General features: G+C 45.0%; 1 protein-coding gene across 1 annotated transcript in view; it reads right to left on the minus strand.

Annotated features, from left to right (window-relative positions):
• Window positions 1-18,137, minus strand: part of Agps (alkyldihydroxyacetonephosphate synthase) — a 111,064-nt gene that overhangs the window by 9,069 nt on the left and 83,858 nt on the right. Inside the window, exons 5-15 of the mRNA XM_050174343.3 lie at window positions 17,765-17,839; window positions 15,014-15,085; window positions 12,328-12,407; window positions 12,132-12,212; window positions 10,438-10,672; window positions 9,609-9,736; window positions 8,950-9,001; window positions 6,218-6,357; window positions 3,460-3,509; window positions 1,364-1,433; window positions 794-855 (exon numbers count right to left, since the gene is read on the minus strand). Of these exons, the coding sequence (XP_050030300.1) occupies window positions 794-855; window positions 1,364-1,433; window positions 3,460-3,509; window positions 6,218-6,357; window positions 8,950-9,001; window positions 9,609-9,736; window positions 10,438-10,672; window positions 12,132-12,212; window positions 12,328-12,407; window positions 15,014-15,085; window positions 17,765-17,839 (1,045 nt within the window). The remainder of the gene's footprint in view (window positions 1-793; window positions 856-1,363; window positions 1,434-3,459; window positions 3,510-6,217; window positions 6,358-8,949; window positions 9,002-9,608; window positions 9,737-10,437; window positions 10,673-12,131; window positions 12,213-12,327; window positions 12,408-15,013; window positions 15,086-17,764; window positions 17,840-18,137) is intronic.

Consider the following 18,137-nt stretch of genomic DNA (forward strand, 5'->3'; position numbering starts at 1 on the left):
ACCAAAATTACTGAAAGCCATCAGCATTTTGCAGGACTTATTGCTGACCTAAGAACTTCAAGGGCTATGCATGATAAAAAATGCCTCGCCCCGGCACTGGGCTCAGCATATATCCTTGGTACAGCTGACTTCCACTAGTTGAACTCTAACCTATTTAGCTTTTCAGTTAATTTGCATGTCCCTGCCTATGCAAATCAATGCAGGTGCATTGTTATTTCGACTTTTCAGGCCATTAATGCTGTCATTGCTGTTGCAGTCTGCACATGTTGGTTGTACTAGGATGACACTGTCAGGGCAATTGATGTCTTGCTTCTTGCAATCTCTATGGTCAGTGTGTGTTAGGTGAGCTGTCCGAATGAAAATGTGCATTAAGCTTGTTGCTATTACTGTAACAACACATCTATACATAAAGATACTCTCTCAAAAGAGGCAGTGCAACCCCATTACAATGGTGCATCAAGACTGAGAACTTTGATGTCTGGGATAACGGCGATTAGCAGTGATGAATACCAGAAAGCAGCACGACGCGATGCCACCCCAAACCAACTGCATGTTGTTTGTTTTTCATTCGTCTGGGTGCATACATTAGCTTTCATTGTGCTTGTTCAATACACGAGCACGTCCTGTACATGCGCAAGTAATTTGCAAGAGTGCCCTTTCCACCTGGGGAAGAGGTTAGTTTAATGCATAGCTGGTACTCCTTGAAATGAACTAATTCGGTGTTCTAAATGACATGCATTGCACAAAGAACAACCAGTGCAGTAATGAACTGGTCCTTTGCATAACAACATACCTGTCCCAAGGTACAGACGTCTCAAATGATTCGGCGACAACGCTGAAGTCCATGCCCAGGTCCTGAAGATGAGAGTGCATAAAGAGAAGAGATAATGTGTCACAGAATGTTTTAAGATTCTATATCTGGGTAGACCAACATGCTCTGATGTGAGAGACAATGGTTTCTTAAAGATTCTCAGAAGTTATTGCTGCCTCTGTCATGATGAGACGTCCTTGTGTGCTTTAGTCGGTACACCTCAGAGTAGGTGAACACAGAGTGTTGTGATACATTACCTTCAAACGTGCTTGAACTTTATCCAGATGTGCCCACAGTTGCTATGCGTTTTTATTTTAGAAACTTCAACAGCCACTATAGTTTACAAACAGTCTTATCTGCTTGGACAATGATCCAAAGAGAAAGGAGAATAAATGGCTCATATCAATTTTTAACACCGTAACTAGTGGGCAGGACCAGGCTGAAAGTTGCTCGTCAAGAGATCACATTTGCATACCTCAAAGCAGATATTCTTGGCAGCCAACGACACCTAAAGAAAAAAAAAACAATAAAGTGAAAGACAGAAGCACTTACTCTGATGTAGGCGATGACAAAAGTCAGCATGTATCCCCGCAGGCCATTCTCTTCTCCAGCAGCCAAGCCGCTACAAAAGAAAAAAGAAAAGAGATGCAGTAAGTGGCTTGAATGATGCACAAAAACATAGTGCGGATCCCACATACTTTGGGAATCAATGTATGCGATGCTTTCTGCGCTGTTTGCTTTGACTGATGATAATTAGCAGTGACGTTGAAGACAAACATTTAATTTCTTTAGCCTTTAGTGCAATATGAGACTGTTGAATTGATGTTAAACGTTACCTTGCATGCACCACCACTGCTGTTTGTCTGTGCAGTACACAGAACATGCAGTGAGACGTGTTTGTCTGAGGCATTGTTGTGGGCCATTGTTCATATCATCTGAGAAGGTTAGCATTGTCATTGCCTCACACCGCACTTCACATTGTGGCAGAAATATTAAACTTTGATTAATTATGGGGCTGTGGCAAAACCCATGATCTCGAGTAACGCCATAGCTGCAAAGCTACCATGGCAGGCACAGAAGTGTTGATTTGATGTGCGGCCGCTTCCACAGTGTCGCCTAGATACTACAGTGCTTTTATGTGGCTTTGCGTTTGCATGCCCTGCATCAACTGTCCACTTCACAACGTTGCAGTGTTTATTTTTCAGAACTAGCGTAAATACCGTGCCCTAGCTTTTAAATTTATCCAGTTTGTCTGCAACCGCTGTCATGTCTAGTAGTAGCATATGCTTGCCTTCTTAAGCCTATGTCTCCTTTTTTCTCTCCAGCTTCCCCCCCCATGTATGGGAGGGGCAAGCAAGGAATGGCAAGGCTGCACCCATTTTGTGTCTGTGTCAGTTCTACCCATTCTCTGCCTCCTCTCCCTGCCTCCCCTCTACCATTCTCTCTACCTCCCCTCTGGGCTGTTGTGTGTTAGTACAAAGGTAAGCACTGCAGCTTCTTGCAATGCTTTTGTGGGAGGGGGGGGGGGGTCATGTATTATTACAGCCATCAAAAGGGTATTGTGGAGACACCCAGGGAGCTCCACAGGGCATTGCAGTGACGTGACCAAAATGTCCAAGCAAGTTTCTCGTGTTGCCTTTCCTGTCTGCCACACTCCTGCCGTATATGCAAGCTCTGAATGACCTCCTGATGCGGCAAGCAAGACAGCGGTGACAACAGCAGCAGTGCAAAACTCGAAGGAGGAGGCAAAGAAAGGTTCACTTTAAAAATGCTGCAATGAACCTATTCATAAGATAACACACATAGTAAACAGGAAAATAAATGTCAAACAGGTAAAGCACATAATCCGAGCACCAGTTCAGGTGAAGTAACATACGAATTTAGGCACGAGTTTCACAGTGAAACATGTTATCTGTCACACTAGTGCCACATGAACTGATGCTACCATTGCAACACTTGGAAAGCCACAACGACACACATCATCCCCAAAAGCTTCAATCAAAGATGCGTCGTCATGTTGCTGCTATCATCATAATTGCAATTACAGTTATGTCATCATCATCATTGCTGAATATAGAGTGTTGCATAAATAAATAGGAGTTCCAGGTGTACATGACTTGTCCAGCTACACTGCTGGCTGATTTCTGCTATAATTTCACACACAAGTAGTATTACATCATTCAGTTTAATATCATGCTTGTGAGCACTGTTTTCATCACCAATACAGCTCTGCACTAATATCTGCACTAATAATCTGCCCGTCATCTGCACTACTAAAAAAGTTACAAATTTGCCGCACTGAAGCAGCAGAGACTATGCACAAACCGGCCGATAAGACTAAAAGAGCGCAGCAAGCATCCAACTGCGTATCCACTGAACTCGCACAAGTTTGGGTGGGAGGCAGTGAGTGCAATTGAATTCACAACATCCGTTCAGGCTGCTCTCCCCCCACCCCTCCCCCACCCAAGACTAGCAGCAAGGCTTCATGTTTTTTATTAAAGCTAAGTTGTACCATACAACAGCAGGCCTTAAGGGCAGGAAACGTTCCTTTATTTTATATTTTCTTAACAAAATGGGCAAGAAAGTTTGCTCTGAACATGCTACCAGAGCTGACAATGCTTCAGAAGGAGTAAACTGAAGCTGCTCACCCATACTTGGCTGCAATCTCGTACACTCGCCTCTCTTGCATGTCAACATCCTAAAAGAGAATGCCACATTGCATTCAAATTAGAGTGCACTCAGTGAGCAACCTCGCAGCAATATGAAAGGGAACAAAAAATTGCTTCCAAGACACTGTAGCGGCTAAGCAAACATTTGGAGCACTAACATGCTCAATGCTGCTAAATGTTAGAGGGAGAGCTACCTGCTGCATGTTAAAACGTCGCTGTCGAATTCGCAGATCACGAGCAATTGTTTCTCGAAGACAAATGCAGTGTTTCCTTTCATATTGCTGACGACTATACATGTTCATAACATTCACGCCTGGACTGTTTAACTTGCACATTCAAAAGAGAAATATGTCAGGAAGACATGTTTTTATCACACATTCTAGGATTGTGAAACTCAACCTCAGTCATTCTTTTGTATGCACCCTTAGTACTTTTTTTCTGTTACGTGATGCACAAGAGAAAATGCCGAGATATTGCATATGTTCTTTAATGTATAAATATTTTTCTCCACAGAGTGAAATTGACTAGCAGAAGGTTTTGTCTGAAAGCTTGTGTTGCTCGAAATTTATTAATGTTGAATTTAGGATCGAGTCTTTCAGGCATTCCTAATGTCTTTATTCACCAAGAAGTGTTGAAAATCTGAATTATGTAATTGCAGTACTTCTTGCGCTAAGCACAGGGCGAAGTTTCCCATCGCCACGAAATCTTTATTGTGTAAGCAAGAAAGTGCGCATGAATAGAGACCCGAAATCTGGGTAATGCAACAAAGGAATTGAAAAAATAATAAAAAGTGGTCTGAAACCTGCAAAATCATGTAGCGATAATTTGCACTCCACCTGATGGTAGCAGAATGTAACGTAACATAAAATGACATAATATATAGATTCTCTCATTCTTTTTTTTCCCCACACACAAGTTACTTAAACTATGGTGCACCAACCGAGCCCATGACCTTACGCTCTGCAGCAGAGCACCTCAGCCATTGAGCCACAAGCACTTGTGCTTATGTGTATTATGGATAAATGACACACAGGTCACCAGGCATCCATTCTACCAGTACCAAAGATTGGAACCACATTCATGACATCCTGTGGGCACTAGCGTATCCCCCGCAGGTATTCGCCTCAGCACTGCTGCTGTCCATATTTGCCCCATGTACTATGCTCATTTAATACATGGCAGGTGAGACTAGAGCGAGTTCTCTCACTGTTTGCATCCACAGCCAAAAGATAGCGCATTGCATACAAAAGAAAGATATAGGTATGCATGGTGCAAGTCAATGTAACATTAGGTTTAATACTTTTACGTAGCAAAAGAAGATGCAATTATTACACAAAAAGCACTGCAGATCTGAATCTATATGTCCCCGTGCGAATGGACAGCCACACTTCTGTAACCGCATGGTTGACACAATGGCTACAATGCACCATCTGTGCTTGCAACCAACACACCATACTGCAAGCACAATCACAAAGGTGCCCAAATAACACCCGGTTTCACGTAACCTCAGGCCCACAAGTAAATGTAATCGCAGATAAAAAATACAACTGCAGTGACCAAGGTGCAAAGCAAGACTCCCATTACGGCCCCACTTGCACAACTTCTACAGTGTTGACTGGCGAAGTATAGCCAAACTCATTATAGCGAAGCCACGTGTGACAAAAAAATAGGTTCGTTAGATCCGAGGAGGAGGAAAAACTTTTATTGGTCCAGGGCTTTTTGTGGTGGTCTCGCCACTAGGCAGCCATCAGACCTTGGACTGCGGCGAATTTCTTGGCTCGTGTGACGGTGCATGCAGATCTGGATCTTTGGGTCGGAGTTGAGGAGCATGGTCTCTTTGTAAACATACATCTGCTACACAGTAATAGAAGTCAGACAATTATTTTTTATTTACTTCATTATATCTGATAATTAATGAAATATGTATTCATTATATTGAGGTTCAACTGGACAGCGTTATCGGTCTTTTATGGTTGCGTTCTTGTGAAGCATGTGAAAATTTTGAAACACCACAAGCGTATTTACTCGCCTAAGACCAACCCCTGTGTAGGGCCCACACCCCCACTTTTGAGAATGAAAGGGTGGAAAAAAAAAGTTTAGCTAAACATGGTACTCGTGTGCTGCTTAATTTCCACAAGCCGTTACGACGACAATAATTACAGTCCTCATCATCATCATCACCACCGTATTCGGAGATCAAACGGCGACAGATCCAGCGCACTTCAACAGTATCGGTTGTGCTGCAACTTCCTGTTCAGCTGCATTGTGCTTTCGGGTGCATAAGAGGGCATCACTCTAAAAAATGTGCATGTGGATATTAAATGTATGTGCGGTTTTGTTCGAGACTGTCGTCAAAAGCTTTCAGGCAACAGGAATCTCAAACAGTATGGATGGCATGGAACACGACCAGATTAGGGAACAAGCCAATGAGGCGAGTTCAAACAATGAAGGCAGCAAAAGTGGCTTGGGCGACTGAATGAGAGTGTTCACAGTTGGCCACCAGTGATTGTTCTATTCAACATAGCAGTTAGAGTGCAGTTTTAGGCTTTAGTGAGCAGCTATAAGCCTGCCTCTACAAGGCTCGCACCCTGTAAAATAAATTTTTTAAATGTGCGAGCATTACATCAGTAAACACGGTATCTTTTCTTGCGAGGTACACCACTGCTAGCCCTACGCATATTATGCGAGTGCCGAGTTTTTGGCAAGGTAAGCGAAAACTTCTCGAGCCCCTCCTGACCTGCTTGTTGCCTTCAAAGAGCAGAGTCGTCACGCAGATCTGCTCAGGATTGAAGCCCTTGATGCGCGTCACATAGAACTTCTTGAAGCCGTCCCACAGTGGTGCGAGGAGTGAGGTTGCCTCGGGCTTGAGTGCTTGCCCTGGCAAGAGACGCATCATGCATTGTCACCATTAATGAGGCAAAGCCAACAATGAAGCGAGGGGGGGGGGAGAAAGGAGCACTTAGAAAATGAACTGTTCTTTTTAGTTGAAATGTAGAAATATAAGGTTAAGAAAAATGAAAGAGGGCAACAGATCTTGTCATAAGTGGGAGCCGTACCCAAGAAGGTGGACAGGATAACAGCCGCTGTGGTAGCTCAATGGTAGAGCATCGTACGCATAATGCAAAAGATGTGGGTTCGTCTCCCACCTACGGCAAATTATTCTTTAGTCCTTTTAAATTTCCCTTTACTTTATCATTCCTACATTTCAATTACAAAGAACAGTGTACTTCCCCTATGCTTTCCCCACCTCCATTGTCTGCTTGCTTGTTGTTGCAACACGGTTTTAACAAACAAAATATCAAGCCCCTCGGTTCTACCTAATCTTCTTGCTTGTTACAATCAATGATTTTAATATGGCTTAGTCCCTTTGAGTACTATATGGACTGTTAAACCTCGATATAACAAAATGAAATTCACACTATATTGGAAATTTTTAATTTCACTATCTTAGCTCCATTGAAAACCACATTGCATCTGTTACCACAACTCAGTGAAGTAATTTTACTCCCCAGTTTTGGTACAACAATGCCCATGCACATCACATGCACGAACCAGAGTGTGCGTGGCAAGCTCAGGTAGAGAAAAGAAAACTGCCCAGCACAGGATTTATAACTACAGCCGAACCCACTTATAACAATATTCAAGTGCCACGAAAATTCCATTGCTATAGCCGATAATTGTTATAACCGACTTGCATGAAAAATACAAAAACAAAATGGGGGATGGCAGAGCTGTTGTGAGGAAACTATAAGGGTGAGGAGCGGCACTGGCCTCCCCGCCACCTTCCTTTATCTGGCTACCGATTAGGTTCACTTGTTTAACTGTTTAACTCTGCTTCCTGCACGCTCCGATTGCTTGTAACAAGCCGTGGCTGTTGGCATTCAAGAATGGCACTGCTATAACTGTAAAGAGGGGTCATGGGCGGCAATTGACTTGCGAGCTCTACTGAGGCATCGCTTTGGTGGCCCCAAAAGGGGCCTTTTAAAGAATGCGAGAAGGTTACCATGCCAGTCTGTCAGCTTGAGAAATCCGGAAGGAATGCTGAGGCGAGATTGCCACAAGCACCTCACCACCCACGTACTTCTCACTGGCTTGCACGAGAAAACCCCACGCCCGTCGGCCTTGCTTGCTTTATGTGAAGCTTGCCAACATCCTTCTCGAAGGCATCCAAGTAGTGCATCAGAAGGTTTCTCACGAAAACGAAGGCCCCAGAGGGACTCCCGCGAGGACAATGTTGAGGCAGCCTGCTACCACGTTATCACTGCCGTCGTCGTCGTCGCTAACCGACGGAAGCACATTCGTGACAATTGCCTCATCAGTTAGAAGCACTTAGTGTCCAAATCTATAGCAGTGCACTTTCTTTTCACCAGCAATGTCGTACATTGCCGATGATCAGCAGGCGGATCAGCCATCTTCCATTATGGCGGCGAGTCAAACGAGGCTGCGAAACCACGTGGCTAGGAATGACTCTGACACAACCAACAAAGATAAGCGCGAGCGACTCAATCCACATGAGGGGCCAGCGAGCAAGCAGGCCAGCGAGCGAGCGCAGGTGGCATGATCCAGGTGGCACGGAGGGTGGTGCGGCGTAGAGCTATGGGCACAGACCATTCGTGTTTGGTGGGGTGGAAGGGCGACAGGAGGGAGGTGCGCGAGGCTGAAGATGCTGAGAAGGCTGGAAAATGAGCGTGTGGTGGGCCATCATGCAGCGGCTCAAATTTCTCTTTTTCTTTTTGAGGATTTCGCATTTCATTAACTTTTGGCATAGACACCAAGTACCTAGACTTCTTCATTATAACCGACAATGTGGTATGGGGGCATTGTAGTAAGCGGGTTGTTTCACCATAGAAAACATACAAAAGTTGATGGTGCAGCAGTTCCTCATTGTTATAACACATATATTGTTAAAACCGGTACTGTTATAAGTGGGTTCGATTGTAGCACAAATACTTTCATAATTTCACTGCCTTCTATTAAAGTGCTGACAAATGAAACAAAGGGTAGTTAGGGTTCATTCCTGTGGGATCTAGCTGCAGCTCAATTCAGACCAACATCATCGCCTGAAAATAGCCTGAACAGCCCAATCGCACTCCAGAGCTCAAAACTGAAGACACACGGTAAGATGAGGCAAACAATCTGACATGCAAGAAGCCTGAAAGACAGCGAACGCTCCAACTGTTGAAATCCGTTGGAACAAGTTGAAAATTGTTGTTTCCGGGAATTAAACGCTAACATGTCCAGTAGTTGCTAGCTAGGGCCCATAAAGCAACACATCCCACTAGCAGAGTGTATGCACTAGCCCAAAGTGATCACTTGGGCCAAACGGCCCAAACCCACATGCAAACTGGAGACAAGGGTGCAAAAGATCCCTGGCTGTTGCTACAATTGGTCATGCCCAGGATGCGATGCCAAACTGCACTGTGTGTCTCCTGCTTAACAGCACAGATGACACGGTATAAATCCACTCACCAAAGACAAACTGCTGATTGTCCATGAGACGTATGGAGGCCGGACGAATATTCTGCATGTGCAAGAAGACGCGAAAGGTTGGATCAAGATACAAGATGACAAAGGTGTCTGGTAAATAATTTCTTTTTCAGACTTGCTCGACTTTTTTAGTGAACATTCCTAGAATTTCTAGAGAAACTTAGAAAAAAACTTACTTTTCATTGTCCCACCTACATACTTCCGAAAACTTGCGTACGTCTATAATGCGGGCTAAATGTGTGCATGCCAGTGCAGCATGTAAGTTACACTGACAAAATCATCCTACAGAAAAGCTGATTTGGAGTGCTGCGAGGTGCCTAAAAGCTTTGCAGGGTGTAACTGACCTACATGACTGTGCACAGCTTGGGTAGTTTACTTGATCATTTTCCCTAACTTAAATGATAAAAAAAAAATTATTTCGGCTGACAATTGCCCAACTTTTTCAACTGCTCAGAATTTCGTCTGGCTTTTCCAGGACACATCCTGGATGTCACAGGCACACAACTGTGGTCTGTCCGCCACTGCTGTTGGACAGTGTCTCGGAATCAACCAGAACAGTTTCAAAAACGGCAACGGTTCCTCAACGCATAGGACAACAGACAACAACCATGTGCGTGGTGTGTATGTGGGGCAGTGCTCACCTGTCGGGTGATCTCCTGCAGGAAGGCGACACCCGGCTCGAAAGTGGGGAAGACGATGGAGCCGTAGCGCTGGCATTCCGGCAGCGGTCGCACCTTCAGCACCACCTGGGTCACCACACCCAAAGTACCTGCACGCCCCCAACCATCCAAAATTAACACTGCCAAACTTCCCGATTCTCTGTTGAAATCTGTGTGCCCAGTGTTTCATAAAATGCACTTATGGTTACTACGCACGCTTTTTAAATTTTTTTGTTGCTAGGTGCGAACACCAGCAGGCTTGGCAAGAAGTCGGCGCAGACATTGTGGGTGGACACTTGAAGCTGGTTCATGACAAAAATTCACAATAGCGATAGAGGTGAAGTTGCCTAGAACTGTTGTGCTATTTAAAATGTAAGCAAACACTGGATGTGCATACTCGCACAACAAACTGCAAGTGTAGCCTTAGTGGCTTTACTTTGCTTGTTCCTTGTTAGGGCACGGCTGGTGAATAACGGATCGACTAGACTTCGCTAGATTCAATTCCAAGAAGGTGCCGGCAACATGGCTGACGACCATGCTGGCGATGTATCAAACATAAAAATATTGCTTCTTCTCCTTGACTCGGCAGGTAAATTAGTAAGCGGTCATGTAGGCCGAGCCTGAAGTATCGAATGGTGCACTGCAAGGTGTCCAACATTTTTGTCGTCCTGATACTTGAAGTCTGCAAGGTCAGTGGCAGTGCCACAAAGCTGCCCGAATAATTGGGCACATCCGAATTATCGGTGCCCGAATAACTAGTCAGTGACTGCATTCCCGTACGTAACCGTAACCAGCGAAGGTACGAGCGCACCTTCTGAGCCGAGCACGAAGTGGTGCACATCGGGGCCGCTGGAGATCCGGGGCACCTGGCAGCTGCGCTCAACCGTGCCACTGGGCGTGACCAGGCGGACGTGCACCACCAGGTCCTCAATGTTGCCATAGACATTCTTCTTCATGCCGGAAGCCCGCGTTGCCACCCAGCCGCCGAGCGAGCTGAACTCGTACGAGTCTGGCTCGTGGCCCGTGCACAGGCCGTGCTCTGCCAGCTGCATCCAGCATTCACAAAGGTACGAGACGCTGTCAACAGCCTGTGACACAAAGACTTGCAGGCCTCCAGGCAGAACCTGCTGTGGTGAACGGTAGGTTGTAAAGTGATTTCTACTGCCAAATCTTTTGAACTGCTTGCAGGAGGTCTTTGTAGCCAAAATCTTTCATTGATTACTCGGACCATTGCGCTAAATGTTCCTTCAAATCTAATTCACCCTTTGCCTTTGCCAGCCTTTTAAGGTTGCGCATATTTGGAGTGCGGTCTGCTGTTAAAGGGAACACTTTATCGCGCAGCCCTCATTTCATTGGTGCTCTGGTTGCAAGCACCGGCTGAAGCTGTGTCAATGCACTGCGCAAATGTGTGGAAAGCCAGTGCTATCAGCCACAAGTCATCTGCTGCAAAGCCGAGCACGCTTGCCAGAAGGGTTAATTCTCACGTGCTCAACACTGAAGTGTTCCATTTATCAGCGGACAGTACTGTACAAGGATGGCCACAAAGCTGCTCCATGCACCATACTGCAATAATCTCAGTGAATCCAGAACTACTAGTCACTGCGGCTATGCATTCAGGCAATGACTGCAATATTATTTTTATGCAGTTGTTAAAGGAATGTCAGTAAGCTAGTGACATATAGAAACACGTCTACTGGAACAACAGTGTATCTCAACCATGTGTTTTAGTCAAACACTGCTTCCAGAAATGATCGCGCTTTGCATCCTGCCAGACGTACTTCAATTCTGCAATTAAAATATGTCCGCTAACGTTCCCAATCGACAAAGCCAATTTTGGAATTTTGTTCGTTAATGATCCTACTGGCAATCACTGCACAAAGCCTGATGAATCTTCACCGCTGGTAGTATAAATCAGGGTCAGCAAAACTGATGACTTTTGTCTTGAATATTTTTAATAATTGAGAGACGTTGCTAATACACCTGGTACAGGAAAGCTGTCATTAACAACAGCTGTCTACTAGTCAGCTGTAGTGTTGAAGCATAGAAATTCTTACAAGGGCTCACAGCCCTCAGTTTCATAAATATGCCAACACAAAGCAGCCAGTTTGAGAAATGTGTCCTAGTTAGGATTGGAAAAGCATCCACTGTTCTACTGCTACCACATTTGGCCTGCAATCTCCCTAAACCACTTCAAGGTGCTTTCAAAAATGTGAGCTGGCTTGAATGGTCTTTCAAAAATCAATAAATTTAGAGCCGCCAAGCTACAACAGTAGATGACAAAGACATAGCACCAAGACAAAGACTTTTGCAATCTACCAACATGCCCAGTCTGCTCTCTTCAACTTCAGCCTCATCATGTACGTATGAATATGCATGCAGTAATTATAAGAATGTTAAAGCGCAGTGTCAAAAGAATAAAACATTGAATAGCTAAAGACCTCCTCTTTAGTACACAAAGGAAACAAGAAAAGGCAAACTCGTGAAATTGCATTTTCCTCTGTTCACCTGTCTCTCCAGGTCTTGGCCAATGATACCAGCCTCGATGTTCGCGGTCATGTTCACCTTGTCCACCCACAAGATGCGGTTCTGCATGAAAACGGCTCGATCAGAGGGATCCCGAGTCTACATCCACACAGTGCAAGGCTGAACAGGCATTGTAGTGGGGGCAAGTGTGCAAGCAGGCAAACCACGTCTCGCATACCATCTGAGATGTGTCCAGCGAAACAATCATCCTCGCCTCTCCAGCTGGGCATTCAAGGGCACCCGACACACTTGTGCCACCTTTGGGAAAACGGAGAAAACTGGCGTCACATTTTTTTTTTACGTAGAAAAAGGGGAAAATATCGACACTCCCGTACTTTTCCAGAACCATACTGACTAAGAAACACAAACACAGAAACTGCCCTTGCTTGTTTTTCTACGCCCGCACGACCTAATAAGCGTTATGGTTTCAGTGTTTTGAGACCTACGACCAACTTCACTAGGCCACCTCACTCTTTTCTTAAAGACCACTCCAGGAGTGTTTACATAAAGGTAAAACAGACAGATTATTAACGGTTGGTGCTAACCATGCATTTTCCATATGCTCAAGAATCTGTTCTCCTGTACTGTTTTTTTTTGGGTGCTGAACTCCCATGGCAAATAGCTATTAAGTTTCAACTGGCAATGACTTCCTTTTAATTTGACAGCCATTCTCACAAAGGAGTTTTATGGAGCCGTTTTTTTTTTAAAGACCTGTATTGGACAAAAGCTTCCTTGGGGCGTATACTGCAATATAGCCACTTAAAACCTGCATTACCTAAAGAGGCAGCCATTACTTATACAAGCAGTACCTATACTCGACAAAATTTGACTACAGTAAAGTATAATTACTTTAGGGCACACAGCGCAACATCAGAGTTGCAGCCAATCTGCATTCAGTGAACATGAGTTTATTGAGAAACCTATTTCTAACAGCACTTCCAAGGTATACAATTTTGAATTGTACCTAAATATATATACAGTGACATCTCGCATAGCACCTAAGATAGGCTCCCTGGGAAAGCTATGCCTTGAATGTCATTGTAGTCACTGGCACATTGTGGAATGGATACACTAGTGTTAGGATGTCTACCAAGTGAACATACCTGTAGCTCAAATTGAGTTCCATGCAACGATTAGTTTGCTAAAGTGCCTAGTTACGATGTTAAACAGCAAAGGTTTGTTCAATTAGCTAAATGCTTACAGTGATTTTTTCAAGCACATTCACTTCTTCAAGTGATCCAGCTTAAATTGTGGAATACAGTAATTACTGCAAACGAATATATATATATATATATATATATATATATATATATATATATATATATATAGAGAACATTTGTACAGTCTTTCAGAAACAGTACAAGCAACTGGTTATCTCCAAAATACTTACCTGTGCAGTTACCTCAGAGCCAATTTATTTTATTGTCACTGTGCACCTGTGCCAGTTATCACCAGCTAAATCTTATCACGTATGCCCTCTTAATTACAGCAGTTACAGAGGATAAGCTGAAACCCTAAGGAAGCTCCAGGTTGTTCCACAGAGAGGACAGTATCCGATGGTATTCCGTTTCAATTCCATGTCCTTTGCGTGCCAACACTTGTGAAAATCTGCAGTACTATGACAATGTGCTTAGGTCTGTTTCAGTACGGCTGCGAGACAGATATCACCATCAAGAAAGGCAAGACGCAGCGACTGACCAATCAACTGCATTGAATGTCCCAAAGCAAACACACGAGCTATGAGAAATGCTGTAGCAGTTCGGGGCTCTGGATTAATCTTGGCCACCTGGAGTTCTTAAAGGGACACTAAAGGCAAATACTAAGTCAACGTGGACTGTTTAAATACCTTCAATAAGTTCTTTTTTCTAAATATGAAATGGAACTGCACAAGTAGCGTTTTGTTTCATCTTATAATACAATATGAGGATGTTTTTTTGCAACGAGTAGTTGACTACTAGCGAGGGAATTCAAATGAGGAGTGCTTTTGTCATCGGGCTTGTGCTTGAACCTCCCAGGGGAGTCTCTAATCATGTCATGCATTTACCTCGATTTCTCAATTATTAAGGCTCTGTTTGTGATGATATTGACGCCTTAGAGATTCTCATGCACTAATCTATCACTTTAGCCTGACTTTGTAATTGCCTTTAGTGTCCCTTTAATTATGCATTGAAGGAGCAGTACACAAGAGCTTTTGCATTCTGCCATTATTGGAATCTGGTGGCCATGGGCAAGAATGGAAACTATGACTTCAGTGTTCAGCAATCAGAATGGCAGTGCTCTTTCGTCTGTGGGGATGCTAGACTCTCACGCGTACCCTGATGTTTTCCCCGTACGGCTCTTGCGTCCCCTGTAATCTGGCTCCTCCACGTAGCTAAGTGCCGGTGGCAGTCGGTGTGGTTGCAGCTTATTAGGAGGGATGGCGCAAGTGTTGTGCTGCTGATGCCACCTAACGGAGGAGTTACTGGGGCGCGAAAGGGAGTAGGCTCTCCCTCTTTGGCTTGGGGTCGGCCAGCTGGGTGCAGGTTTTGTGCACTCACCCACCGTTCGCGGGACCCTACATACAAACAATTAGGCATGGGTGTCCAGCTTGGGAGAAAACATATTCGCTCACTATCCGGTTGCGACAAGTTGAACTTCCTTGATTTATTGGACGCCCGTCGGCATGTTCTATGGGTTGCGATTGGGCTAGCAGGCATTAGTGCACATGTATGTGCAATAAATGCCCTTTTGTTTATTTTTTCCTTTGTCCGGAGAGTACTTGCGAGATCCCACACGTCACAAGTTCATGCCTCGTCACTTGCAGTAAAATGCTCCGGCAACATGCCACGAAAACGCAAGTCACCGCACCTCCGCAACTCACCCACCTCCGAAAGGAATGATCACAACGTTGTGCAGTGAAGCCAATGACACAAGGCTGACGACGTCTTCGTGGCACACTGGCAAGGCAAACAAATGCGATGCAAGTTAGTCAGGTGGAAACAAACCACGAGCACAGATCTACGGCATGCTGACCAGCTTGGTCTATAAACAGCTTTATTTTCTTTTTACTGATGGTGGTTGAGGTACAGCAAGTCATCGTAAGTAAGTCAGTGGGACAGAAAACTGACTTCATTATAAACAATATTTCGTTAAAAGAAGAGGAGCTGTAGGAGAGCCATAGTAGCGCAGAACGTCTGCTCCAACGTTACTAGACTAGCTTCAGTTGTAAAACTCCCCGCCCGCGCGCTTACAGCCGCTGTCGCCACTTCTGTGACAGCCGCCAGAGGGCAACGCTGTTCCATCGGGCTCCACTGCAGACGCCTCGTCACAGCCTTGAGCTCGTGCGGACGGGCAGTTTGCGCGTGTTTCACGCTCGCTGGCGTTCTCCCTTGTCCGAATTAGTGATACCACGAGAAAGCGGTATCCACCTACAGCAATAAAATTTATCGCGCCAGTTCGTTAATACTGAAAGAAGGGTAAACTGCACGAAAGGAAGAAACGCATACAGCGAAACGCAGAAGCTGCGTTTCTAAATGTCGTTTCTTCCTGTCGTCTTAACGTTTCGCGCAGTTTAGGCTCACGAGCCTGAATATCTGGCCAAAGTGCGTGATTGTAGGATGATCTTCATCCCCACCGAAGCTTCTCACCACGCCAAAGAAGCGCTACAAAAATAAAGATGAGGTCGGTCTTTGTACACACAAGCCACACACACAGAAAAAAAGTCCGATTTCTTATTCCGTGAAGATGCTTAATCAGCGAAGCTGAAACGTGCGGCCCCTGTGTTTAGCACTGGGTTAATCACGAGGGTTCATTAAAATATTTCTCAGTTATGAGGTTACACACACAATCGGCTGCGAGAGAGAACGACGCCACTGACGGTATGTCCGCAGTTGTCGCTTGCGTTCGATCTCTCGAGTTTGCTCGGCAGCGTGGTTAGCAGCCTTCGCCTGCGATTTGCCGCTTGTGATTCTTCGAAATTAAATTTCTTCAAAATGACATCTTTCCGTTACGTATGACCATGAGTGGCTCATACTCCCTTAAGCAATGGCTCATACCCCCGTAAACGCGGCCTTCCCATTACGACGACAGAAGTGAAATTCTACGCTGGAAAGATGAACGGCCATGCAGCCAGCTGTGGAAGACGACGACGAACGCGGGAGCAGTGACACGAGCGCGTGCCGTTGATTTCGCAGTGAGTTCCCGGTCGGCACGAGGAATCGCTCTGTTTCACGCCGAGCGAAGCGTCGCATTGCTGGGAGCACAGAAAAAGTGGCGCGCCGAACTGTCGACATCATTCCGATAGCGGCCTATGCAGACAGGTACGCAGAACGTCGGCATCGTCTGCTGATATTCTTAAGAAACTCGGCGAAGGATGACACGGATGACATGCTTGCTGAAATTCGCTGTCAACGACGAACCACAGACGACACCAACGCTGCACCGCGTGCTTAGACCGGTACGCCCGCCTAGCCGGCTAGTGAGGAAGTGAAGCCGGGCGCGACTGCAGCGCCACGAAGGCGCGGGCGGGTGGCGGTTCCGCGCAACGGCGCCGAGTTTTAAAACTGAAGCTAGTCTAGTAACGTTGGTCTGCTCCAACAGCATGGAAGCTCGTAAAACCTATAATGAAGCAAAGTTGTAGTCATTTGCAGCGACATGACAGTGGCGAAATTCAGCTGTCACTTGTGAATAGCTTCCTCGTCTGTCTGTTATCGTCGCGTGACACAGTTAGCTCCAAAGGGCTACCGTGATGTAGTGGAATGACCTTCACAGTGGTCATTGCTTCGACAGGTTTGTCCAAAGAAATGCCAAGGGGCGTCATGTACGTAGCACCAAGCACTCCCGTGCGGATTTTCTTGCTTTGGATTTCGTACTAAGAAGAGTCTGGCGTTGGTGCTGCTGCACTTCGAATAATCCGGCATAAAATGCAAACACTGTGGTACAAACGAGGAAAACTTCGAATAAAGCAATGTTCCGAATGAAGCGATTTCTTTATAACGAGAGGCTACTAATGTATGCGACTCCATTTCAGAAACACCCTTTTTGATTGCTATTTTAAAATTATAACTTTATCCCCTTCATGTGTTGTGTGTAAAATGATGCGCACGCTAAGATGGTGCAACAAAACCAAAAGCATTGATGAAAATGACAATATTTAAAGTGTGTCACATGCATAGTGAAGCACACCTGATTGGACCTTTACTGCAAGTCTGACCAACATGTGTAAAGTGCTTCGGTGAAATAAGTGGCAAGTTAGACAGCTGGGTATTTGTTTTCAATGTCAGTATGATTGTAATGTAGTGGTTTCATTTACATTTATTTTTTCACTGTGTTTTACATCTGGCATAGTTTTCAAGTGGCTTGATGGGTGCCTTTCGGGTACATGAAGATGGAATATTGTCATGTCTGACACTCCTGCAGCATTCTCGCATGCAATCCAATTTCTGTAAACTTGAGAAATCTAGCTGAATAATTGAAAATTACGAATCTAATCTGCAGCTGTACATATTTCCCAATGTTGAAGATGCAAGAAATGTGGTGGAAATAAATTTTCAATGTGGAGAAATATTTGAAGCCTGAAGGGTTTAATTGGCAGGCTCTGTGAAAATACCTGCAATGCCTTTCAGCAGTTCACTTACGTGGCCAGACGACCAAGTCAGGAATTCGAGCAAAGGAACCTTCACGCAGTGTAAAGATTTCTCGCATGGTGTGACCTGCGAGAAGAGATAAGGCAACAGCAGTCAGCGAATGCAAACACAGATAAACACGCAACAATGCAATGTGGGCCGATTCAAAAGTGAAATTCACTCAAACGAACCTAGGAGTTTTGGGGGTCCTACTGTGCCTGCAATGCATTTCAATGCCGCTTAATTCAAAGAAGGCTTTCAGGTGATTAAAGCGTTTTGGCCTCCCAGCAGGTAGACTGGGACAGCCAGAAGTGGCTTACTTGAAGACAAGCTTCGAACAGAAATAATCAAAACATGCCCACATTTTAAATTTGTGCAGCTGTCT

This window comes from Dermacentor andersoni, chromosome 8 (assembly GCF_023375885.2).
Source record: "Dermacentor andersoni chromosome 8, qqDerAnde1_hic_scaffold, whole genome shotgun sequence".
Classification (NCBI taxonomy): domain Eukaryota; kingdom Metazoa; phylum Arthropoda; class Arachnida; order Ixodida; family Ixodidae; genus Dermacentor; species Dermacentor andersoni.